General features: G+C 36.5%; 1 protein-coding gene across 1 annotated transcript; it reads right to left on the reverse strand.

Annotated features, from left to right (window-relative positions):
- Window positions 1-223: 223 nt before the first annotated feature.
- On the reverse strand, window positions 224-4,166 carry kazald2 (Kazal-type serine peptidase inhibitor domain 2). The gene is made up of 4 exons (XM_052575058.1): window positions 3,383-4,166; window positions 2,271-2,431; window positions 1,736-1,883; window positions 224-553 (listed from the first exon to the last, which is right to left on the reverse strand). Exons 1-4 carry the CDS (start codon window positions 3,861-3,863, stop codon window positions 429-431), a joined length of 915 nt encoding a protein of 304 aa, XP_052431018.1. The 5' UTR covers window positions 3,864-4,166; the 3' UTR covers window positions 224-428.
- Between the last annotated feature and the right edge of the window lie 7,598 nt (window positions 4,167-11,764).

The following is an 11,764-nucleotide window of genomic DNA, read 5'->3' on the forward strand; positions in this document are numbered from 1 at the left end:
CCGGCGAAACCAACTTCTTAAGTGTAAAACGCCTCTTAATACCAGAGCTTTCAAACAACTTAACCTGGGTGCTTTTTTTTTCTGCCTTTGCATTTCTTTTTTGGCTTTTAGAAAAGTTTAGCATGTGCACTTTTGCATAATAACTTTTGGCAATAATGATTTAGCCTAACCGGACTCTTAGCAAATATTTTAGATTTTAGACCACAAACAATAAAGCACTCAATTCGTAAATCAACTATTTAATTAAGTTCTATTTTTAAGTACAATTCTCAAGAGTGAATAGAAATGATTTGGATTTATATACAATGCTCACACATAAACATAAACCCTTAAAAGGGCACTAAAACATTTTAAGAGTACACATTTTATGCTGAGCTGACATTTCAAACATCTGTGTTTAAATGCTATGATTTTATAATCTCGGTATGTTACAAATACATATATCCACTAGGCTGGCCTTCGTAATCTTCATCATCGACATTCTCCTCTTCGCCTGATATTCTATAAGCTCCGTTTTTTTCTTTTTCCCGGAACTCTTTCCTGAGCTGGGAACCTGGGAAATATGAAGACAAAATGTTTTATTAAATGTAGCATTAATGAATGCACTAAATAAAGCACAGCCTGTTTACTTTTGATCATATTTAAAAAGCTCCACATCTTTTTTTTTTGCCCACAACTTCCTGTAAAACATACACACAGATACTTGTAATATTTAAACCTCCTCTTTCTAGTTTTCTTTATAGCTTCTAAATCCTATAGGAATGGGTCTGTCCTGTGTCCAGAGTCACCTTTCACTTCCACCTATCCCAGAGTTCATAGCAGTTGGGACGTTCCGGGAAGCAAGGGATAGGGGGGCTGGGACGGCAGGCACTGGTGGTTAAGATAAGGGCCAGTCTAAAGGATCAAACCCCCCAGAGAAAGAGATAACAGCCAGACAGTCACAGCAACGACCTGCCACATAATACACAAGCCCTTCCACCCCTTCTCCCTTTCCCTTCCAGATCTCCCCCCATGTAGGACCCTCTCGACCTCCTGTCATCACCAGCCTTTACGTTCCTGCTGGAGAAAGCCCTCGACTGGTGTACGGTTATCATCAGCTCTGTCGGATTCTCGGAAGGCCAAGTTCACCTTTAGCGATGAGGAGATGATAAGCTTTGATAGAGGCATATGTGAATCGATCTCCTCCCACTGTTGGTGCGTTCGCATGTCTTTTCTGACCACGCCACAGACCGCAGAGAGAACACGAATAACCTAACAGACCTCTTTCTGCAGTGTGGACGCAGATTTTTCAATGTTAAAACAAGACAAATGTTCAGGTTAAACATCTGTTGCTTGTATTAAGTTAAAAATACTTTGCACTGCAATTAGATGAGGAAATCAGCTTGCATGACCGCAAAAGAGTCAGCTAGTCAACTAATATGCTAACACTTTTTTATCAGATTATGAAGTTTCAAGCATGTTTGAAGAGATTACCAATCAGATATACAGTATATATATAAAATTAAATAACACCTGAGACAATGTTGACACATAAACTGTCTCCTGATCTATGAATAAGTTCTGAACAATACAGTTTTTATGAGTGTAAAACATGGAAACTGTGTTGTGTGTGTGTGTGTGTATGTGTGTGTGTTGAAGCAGCCCCAACAATCCTGTTTTTTCAGCTTGTTGACCTCTGACCTTGTTTTCTAATGGCCGTGTCTGTGTCTATGAAAGAGTGTGTTCTCAGACATACCTCCATGTGTAACCTGTAATCTGGCGGAGGCAGACACCTCTCCGAAGGCGTTCCTGGCGGTGCATGTGTACACACCTGCATCAGTCGGCCCCACTCCTTGAATCTGGAGCCAGCCGGTCAATTCAAACCGCCGCGGACCCCCGCGGGCCTGTAGTTACAGAAACACACACCATTGCACATTTAAGCGAAACCAGAACTGTTTCTAACAATGTGACTAGAACGTAAACCTCCTGTTTGAGAGGTTATTTATCTGTGTACTCTTAAAAATAAAGGTTCTTTATCGACATCTATAGTTTTATGAAGAACCTTTAACAACCATGAAACATTTCCATTCCACAAAAGCTTACTGAACGATTCTTTACTAAGAAATTTTTTTTTTTTCTATTGTATCAAAAAGATACTAAAGATTATGTGACTATCATTCTGTGTAGACTGATGCAAGTTTGAATGGTGCTTTCCTGTGTATCTGTTAGAATGTCAAGTTTTTTTTTTTTCAATTTTATTGTCCACCAGGAACAAATTAATGTGCACATACCTGTACAGCTGTGCTTGAATCATCAGCAGGAAAAGAAATAACGTCTCCTTCTTTACTCCAATGGATGGAGGCCAATGGATAAGATGACACCTCGCAGGAAAAGATGACATCACTTCCTTTGGTTGTGATGATGTCACGGGGAGCATAAGTGATAACTGGTTCTGTAAAGTTTGCAGAAGATAGAACACTTTGAGCTTTAGAGTAACTGATAAAAACAAACGATTCAAAAAAAGATTTAAAAAAAAAAACACCCTGAAGAAAATCTTTGCTACTGAATGCATTTTTTACGAGCTTCTGTGTTTTCTGTAGCCATTTGTTCTGTGTTTTGATTAGCTTGTTTGATTCTTTTAAGGTGTGAGATTGCACACTGACCAGCTGCCAATCATAAACATGATTATAAGGTAAATTCAAACTTAACGGCTGACTTTTTATTCCCACAGCTGAACGAAATGGGTTTTCATTTGGGCTTTTCCATGACAAAACTTTTAAATGTGATGGTTATGTTGGCACTCAGACTCTATCCATGACAATAGCTCCTCCTGAGAAGACATTTACATCTATATATACATTTACATTTACATTAGCAGATGCATTCATGCCAAACTGATGAGGCCATTACTTTAGCTGAGGTCACTGAACAAACACGCACTAGACCAAAAATTAAATACCAAATATCAGTAAGAATTTTTTTAATAGCCTTTAGAAAGATAAACATATGCCAGGACATGTCCCAGCCATAGTGTCATCCCCAAAAGCAAAAGAAAAAGAATCATATTTTTAATGATTTTGTAAAGTAAAAATTAACTTGTTTTAGGATGGTTGCAATTGCAACTTTATTTTTATATTTATTTGATCAATTTAAAGAAATGTAAAATATAAAAAATGTAAAATGTTATTTTAAAATAAATATATAAATAAAATAGATGTAATAATTGATGAGTGTTGATGCATCATTGTGGTATTTGTTGTGCTGCCTTTAATCCATGCAAAATGTTATAATATCTGTAATATATTCAAATGCACTTTTAAAATTTGCATTTAAGGACAACAAAAATGACAATTTATTGTAGTGTGTATAAGGATTTAATCATAGTACATTTAGAAATACTCACTTGACTTGCAGGGTCCATGGTGCACCAATGTCAGCATCTGACCTTTGCCTTGCTTGTGTTGGGCCGCCCGAAACTGGCATATATTTTTATATGTCTTTCCATCAGAAACGCAGACTGCTTCCTGCTTACTGCACATACAGATGGCTCTGGGTTCACCTGCGGGGTTTCTGCGTGGGGCTCTGCAGCGCAGACCTTCAGCACAGCGCCCGTAAAAAGCAGACCCAGATCGAGGCTCCGGGTCACACAGTTGCCCCTCATCGTTTCCACATTCCCAGCAACACCCGCACTGGTCACGAACCAGCCCGGCTGGACAACCCTGCAGCTGCCTAACATCTGGACAGCGCTCAGGGTGGCACTTTTTAGGGCATCCCTCGCCTGGTCGAATGCTCTTCTGCCAGTCAAAGCGACCGAGGCGATCCAAATGGACAGACTCAGATACTGAAACTAGCATCAGCACCAGTAAAACTAGTAAATAAGCCATTGTCTGTTAGGTTACACTGGTGGAAGTCACCAAAAACAGCCAATGGATGGAGAAAGTCCTCGTCTCTGATAGCAGAAGTAGCTTTAATGTTGATGTAGCAGGCCAAAAGTAGCAGTCTTGTAGGGCAGTCACTAGGCCTGAAAATCCCAAAATGCAGTATTTCTAGAATTCCTGTGATCATCAGCAAAGCCTTTTCTCCCTGCTCAGTCCTTGAAGTATCTTTATAAACTGAACTCTTTGCAGTGTCACAAAAGTGCAACAATGAGCAAGGTGGGAAAGAAAACACAGAGGCAGCTCTAACTTTGGTGACCCCCTCTTAAACTGTAGGGTGCCTCCCCCCCATTGGCTCAACAAAAGTTTAAAAAAGGTGTGAGCTGGGAGATGAGTAACAACCAATCAAAACACTCAATCCTGAGTTAGGGCGGGGGTGAAACCAGAGTTTGAAATCATAGGTTAGAAACCAAACTGGACACAGATATGGTCATAAATTAACACTCGCAAACTTGGTCTCAGGTAGTAAATTATTTTTTACATACCCCATCCATACCCTCCCCAAGGTTGTTTTCCCACATAATATGTGAGTTAAGTAATAATAAAACATCAATTCATAAAACAATAATGATTTAAATATTGTGTAACTCAGAGCTTATAGCTCACTGAATCAAAGCGTTCCTATTCACTTTTTATAGCCAATCACAAGAGCCGTAAATATCATGTGACTGATCACATGGTGCATTTTACAGATCTGACAACAAGTGGAACATTGTTGATAAAGCACAAAGAGATATTAAAAAGAAATAAAGAAAGAGTCTTAATTTTATTGTGTTGTTTAATCACAAATTTGACATTTTAGCTCTGTAGTTGCAGTTGTTGATATCAGACATGCTGAGGACGTTCAGTAAAGTATTGCACATTTATTTGGACAGGTTTCTGCAGTCATTCAGTCTAGGTTATTAGGTTATTTTTATTTTTAGTAGTTATTTATTCATTTCCTTTGTTGCTCAAATGCTTTCAACCAGCTATTTGTTAATTGGACCATGTTGATTAAAACGGTTTGGACCCAATTTACACCTGAATTTAGGGTAGACTTTGTTCTTGAATCTTTTTTTTTTCCAGTGACACCAAGAAATTGCTAATTGAGTGTAAGTGTGAAGACAGATTAAAAGCCACAAAACTCTCATTTTGACCAAGAGGGAACTAAAATCATTGAGCAGATTTGTTGGTGAAAAACAAAACGCTCCTCCATTACAAGAGAGCTTATCTGTGCTGTGAAAGAAAGTGAGAAGACATTTAGCTCCCCTCTCTCTCACTAATGTCCTTAGTTTATCTGCTGCTCTCACCTCGCCACGTTAAGCCAAAACAAACAATTAGGCGGCCATTAAGGGCCCATTGTTAATTGTAAATAATCCATCATTAATATTGATTAGCTGTGGCGAGCAGATCTCATTCACTTCTTACCTCCTAATGAGTGGGTCTTAGTGGGCTAATTGCTTCAGGCTATTTCTATCCGACACCGTAGAGGCTGCAGCGAGCTCTGGAGTGTGCCTTGAGTTTTACTATTAACTAACACAGATTGAACGTCCATGATAAGATCAGACCCCACTCCAATTAAGTTTCTTTAAGAATCTTTCCCAAGGTTGCAATGTGCTTTTTCTATCACTGTCCGAAAAGCACCATAAATGCAGGTCACATGACTCGCACAACTCTTCTGAATGTAGAGTACAGGACATACAGACCATTTGTTTTTCTTGTTGATTTTTCACCTCGACAGCTTCTGGTCAGTGATTGATGACATTTTTATGGTTTGAGTAACCTTTAAGGATTTTAACTGAAAAATGCATGCTGTCACAATAATTAGACAGCCTTCATAAAGACTGTACAATATATATAAAGAAGGGGCATTAAGATTTTTGCATTATTTTTCATGACAAGACATGAAAATACATGTCCTCGTTGAAATCAGAATTTCTCTGTATTTTTTTATTTTTATTATTATTATTATTTAAAAATAAGCATATTAAACATTTAATTCAAGTTACTAGAAAACATATAATAAATATTTGCACCTCAGAATTTATTGTGCTTTCATGGAAATATTATAGTGGATAAAATAAAATAATGCAAAATATAGTTTCTTATCGTGTTCTGTATTACAGATAGAAATCTTATGCACATATTAGTGACTGAAGAAACTTTTGGAGGCTATACCAGCTATATAAATCTAGGCTAGTTAATCATAACGCATGAAAGTTATTACGAATAAAACAGAATTGACCAACAATGCAGAATTATCAGATTGCTTCACCCAAAGAAATGCAAATCTTACCAATCAAATATTCTTTAGAAAACCTTTAATCGCAATTAGAGACCCGTTTAAAGAAAACAAAACTTGATATGTAAATCATTCTTATTCATGTCCATTTCTGTTGTCTGTTTTGCAGTGTAATGGGTACCTTGCTCTGTGATTTATTTTCAAGTGGACAGGAATGTCAGTTTCATGAAGATCAATTGCCTTATCCTGTCTCGTCTGTCTCTCCCGTGTGTCTCTCACTCACACACAAGCAGTCTCAGTCTTCATGGAGCCTCCGCAAATTCAATTCCTTTATAACAGTGATGTCACCAAGCGGAAGTCACATGTGGAGCAAATGTTTGTAAATCCAAATGGCTGTGGTGTATTAAACAGTGCCAGCAATGGAATTACAGGAGGTGAAGCAGGGGAGAGGTTCAGCTCACCTCAGGGAGTAGAAATATTGGTTTGTGATGACAATGAAGCCATGAATCAGCGCAGTGTGAGCCATTATCACGAGCCTTTAAATGATGATCAGTAGGATCTTTATTTGACTCATTTGCTCATTTCATAGATAGATAGTCCAATATTTGTTTTAATCATATATCTTAGAGCTGCTTTACTGTAGCATGTCAACTGTCTTTTTCTATTTTTCTATTTACCACTGTAACAATTATACAATATAAAGTGCTAATGAAATAACTTGACTTTATTTACTACACTAAAATATATATTTTATACAGTGTAAATACCATGTATAGACTACTTCTGTTGTGCTGTAGGGTAGTTGTTTTTGTCATGGTGCTCTGGCAAAGCACGTAGAGCATTTATTCATTACACTCTTTTGTTTTGGTCTCCCATATAAAGATGCATTTCCTTGAGAAAGCAATATAAATCCCATTCAGCACATCACCTGCTGTGAAATCGCAGTACGATGTTTTGTCGGGCTGTGTACGCACGCTGTGTTGAAGGTATTGAGTTTAGCATAATGGATTTTGGAAAATATTTCCGTTGACGTTTTTGAATTGTATCTTAATTCACTTGCATCTTGTAGCCTGTTAAGCGAAGGAAACAAGAATATTAAACAAAACAAGTCAAATACATCAGCGCAATCATTTTATCCAGCCCATATTTGCAAAATACACCAATCCACATTTATGGCACTTTCATTATCCATTATTTACAATATTATGAAACACCTTATAACCTGTCAAGTCCTTTATCTCAACAGGCAGGTACTTAACTTCAGCGTTATTAACACGATTCAACTGCCGTAGACTCTCCACAGGATGCGTTTCCCGCAAAGTTCACCCCTTGATTTCTTTTTAAATTGTTTTAAAGTGCCTTTATTTTCCTTTGACAGGCATTAGCCTCACAGCGTTAGCCACGACTTGAGGACTTGGCACGCTAGGACACTGAAATGGTCAAACGGAGCAAGTAATATTGGTCAGGGAGGGTGGTTGATTTCTCTTTGCAATCTTCCAGTCCGCATGAATTGCTGAGACGCACCATTTAAGCAGCATTATTCCATCGTTTTGATAGTTTGAATGCTCAACAGGTACACAGATCTGGGCAGCGTGTGCTGTGTTTCCCAAAAGTCACACCCTGTGCCAATCTGGACTTGAATAATTGAAGTGGTTTTGCGTGCACTCATTCATCTGAAGTGCTCTCTCATAAGTCTTTCTCCAGAGACGGATTTGAACGGGAAAAGGCGGCCCTGTTCCTGCATTAATGAGAAGCTCTTTGCTGCATCCCAGCTGGACTCTGTTGAGAATGACTGTACGACCTCCAACATAACAGTTTTTACAGCCATTAATCACATCAATCACAACTGACATACGTGTGTGTGTGTGTGTGTGTGTGTGTGTGTGCGCATTTTGATCATAAATACTTCTCAGTAAACACATTTTGATATTATATGAGGTTTTTATCAATATTATTATTATTTTTTAATTATTATTTATTTATTTAACAGAAAGCTGTGGATTTGAAAATTTGGGGTATCAACGTTTGTCTTCAAGGACATAAATATACAATTTTCCCGCTCCTCTATGGCAGTGAAAAGAACGCATCGAAGGTGCTTAGAAATGCATTTCATGGCTTTGGTACATTGAGGAAAGTGTGTTTAAAATACTTAATTTACTAAAAGGACCTAATGTGGCAACCATACTCATAATACACTCATAAATGGATGTTTTATATAGACAGATAAACATAGCCTCATATTAAGGCCTTTAAACACAGTGGATGTCTTAAAGCCTTAAAGTTGGCTGAAAAATTACTGTTTTTAAAGGTATTTTAAAGGTATACAGTTTTTGTAAAGTGAGTCATTTTGTTCTTCTTAATAAATCAGCTTATATATATATATATATATATATATATATATATATATATATATATATATGAAGAGTTCAGATGCAAAAGCCTCTAAGTGCCATCTGAAATTTTCATCTAAAATTAGGATTTTTTTCAAGCTCCTATGCTTACGTTGAGTCATTTTACTTCAATTACAATGTGCAGGTAATTTTCCAGGCTATTAAAGTGAAATAACTGAACATAAATATGGACCCTGATAAAAATCCTAATTTTAGATGAAAATTTCGGATGGCACTTTGAAGATTTTGCATCTGAACTCTTCATAATATATATATATATATATATATATATATATATATATATATATATATATATATATATATATATATATATATATATATATATATACAATAGGCACTGAAACGGACCCCGGCAAACACAGAGGACGTACTGCCGCAGCCCAGCACCACAACTTCTACTGTTACACAAACTTTGCTTTCGCCCCCTCTAAATCAAACCCCTTTACCAGCATCTGCCATCTGTTCCAGGAGAATCTGTTTCACTCCCCGAGCCAAGCAAGGCCGTTATTGGTCCTAATGGCGCTATCAGCTAAGCCGCTAAACCCAATTACTGCTTAAAAAGGGAGGCCACCCCAGCTAATCATAGCCGCCTAACCTGATTTGGCTGTGATGAAGAGATGGGATAAAGATCAGTTAATGCAGGGAGAATGATCTCACAAATACAAAAAACTCAATTCATTTCTCTGGGAGGCCAATCTGTCCGATTCAGCGCTAATGGAGTGGAGTTTCATTAGACTCGAAGCGTTCTGCTCGCTCTTATCAGCCTGGTGACAAATAATATCAAAAAAGGGTGATCTTCAGACGTGTCTCAGAAAGCTTTGATTTGTGAGGGGTTAAAGCAGAATATGTTAATATACTGATCGGGACATAATGCTGGTGAGACAGGACAAACATGGAAGCTTCTAAAGTGCACCAGTGTCTAAAGGGAATATACATAGGGATTTGAACAAAGTTAGCATGTATCATTTGTACAGACATGAATGATACCTTAGCTTGTTCAAATGAGTGTTTTTGGAGTGACTTTTCGCATCTTAAAATTTAAAAAATAAACAAGAATGATGTGAAAATCATTGCAAAAGTGTGCTTGTTTTGTTTTATGGTGGACATGGTCAAACATCCTTTTTTCCAGTGTGGTTTTAGGCCTTAAAGTCAAGTCCTCTTATCACACTGTTAACTACACCATCTGTTAACAGGTCTGGACCCACAGCGTGTTTGCGTGTGTGTTCACCTGAGGCTACAGATTCATTTATTGGTCCGCTCTCATCTGCAGCCCTGCAGTAAGCGTGAGCTGTGCATGAGGCCGAGGGGCTGAAGGGCAGGTCTGGCCTAACAGAGCCGGGCCAGGCCTTACAGACGGACATTAGGCCAAACCGGAGTTAAAATCCTATTAGTTTCAGCTGGGAATCAGATTATCGTCGTCGAGAATCACTCGTCTGGCAACTAGGGTCTAATTTATGCCAATCAACAGCAATTATTGAGGGGAAGGGGAGCATCTATTAGGGAAGCTCATCCACTTAGGCTAATGAATGGGGCAGATTCAATCTCTAACTGAAGAGACATATTTGGGAACTGCAGCTGGGGGCGAATGCGCTGCATTCAAGGGGCACCACTGTTATCTGAGTCTGATTGTGTGTGTCTGTGTTTGTGGACTACATTCATTCGTATAGTGAGTTTTATTATAGATGGCAGCCGTATAGATCGGACGTTTCAGTTTTTTTGTGTAGTATATTACCTTTGCAGTATACTTGGATCAATATATGACAAACTGTGTTATTTGGTTTGTCAGTATACTGTCAAACTGTTCATGAGAGAGATGTAGTTTGCTACAGTTAATGTACCCTAATCTGACTTATTACCCTGAAGGAGAAAAAGTTGGAGAAATAAAGAATTGTGTTGTTTTATTAATTAATTTAATGGTTTTAATCTGAGAATTAATATGGAGGGCTAACAAAAAGTGATAGGACATGACAGCCGAAGTTCTGTTTTGAGAGTTTGAGAGTTGGAAAGAACATTGGGAAATAAGAAAGATTGTGGTGCCCTCTATTGTTTTAAACTCGCAAGTGTTTCTTGCACAAAATGAATTCCTTACAAAAATAATAGCCTATAGAATTTTGTACACAATGCAAAAAGGTGTTTTTCCCCCACTTGAAGATTATTATTATATATATATATATATATATATATATATATATATATATATATATATATATATATATATATATATATATATATATTTATATTATATATATATATATATATATATATATATATATATATATTTATATTATATATATATATATATATATATATATATATATATATATATATATATATATTATATATAAATATATTTTTTATTATATTTTTTGCAGAATTACAAGTAGGCCTACATATCTTATATGTTTAACTTTTCTGACAGGATTGCACAATAAATTAATAATAATAATAAAAAAAAAAAAAAAATATATATATATATATATATATATATATATATATATATATATATATATATATATATATATATATATATATATATATATATATATATATAAATTTCACCACTAGAGTGCTAATCTGTAAAAATACAAACAAAACAAAACAAAAAAAACAAAACAATAAGGCTATGAAAGGTTGTCAGACTGTATCGAAGTTCATATTCCATAACGCAAGATGTCAGCCTTTTGACTAAAAAATACACCAGGCAAAGCAAGTGAATAAGATGATGAAAGGTGAGCTGTCCTTTGAAAACTCAAGAGGAACATAGAAGCTATACTTACCAGCTCGTCCACTCTGCACTATTTAGTAGCAGTTATCAAATACGCATTGAGAACGCTGGACTTTTAACCTAAGGCTTATAACTGAAATGGTAAATGCAAAACAGTAATTAAGGCACTTATTTTTGACAAAATAACACATAGATCAATATTTACAGCATTTATATTAAATATTGGTTTCATTGTATTAATGAAAACACTTTGCTCTATATCAAATAAATCTATTTTAAAATGTATTTGCAGATAACTGAACTTCTCCTTTAATTATTATTTGGTGGTGTGCATTGTTAAATATTGAGTAATATAATTATTGTGCAAAACCCATAGAAACCCAGTAAATCGAACCGCAACATCTATGTACCAATCAGATGCGCTACAGCTAAACACGTGACCTAACACGGAAATAGCTCTGGAGTGTCTAATCTCTCGTGAAGTTCTTTGTTC

This window comes from Carassius gibelio, chromosome B14, assembly GCF_023724105.1.
Source record: "Carassius gibelio isolate Cgi1373 ecotype wild population from Czech Republic chromosome B14, carGib1.2-hapl.c, whole genome shotgun sequence".
Taxonomy (NCBI): domain Eukaryota; kingdom Metazoa; phylum Chordata; class Actinopteri; order Cypriniformes; family Cyprinidae; genus Carassius; species Carassius gibelio.

What these genes read in the sequence shown, in the direction of transcription:
- kazald2 (XM_052575058.1), bottom strand. Translation starts at nt 3,863, where the DNA reads ATGGCTTATTTACTAGTTTTACTGGTGCTGATGCTAGTTTCAGTATCT. An exon ending in CCATGGACCCTGCAAGTCAA is followed by an intron (nt 2,432 to 3,382) that starts GTGAGTATTTCT and finishes CAAACTTTACAG; the next exon opens with AACCAGTTATCACTTATGCT. An exon ending in ATTCAAGCACAGCTGTACAG is followed by an intron (nt 1,884 to 2,270) that starts GTATGTGCACAT and finishes CTGTAACTACAG; the next exon opens with GCCCGCGGGGGTCCGCGGCG.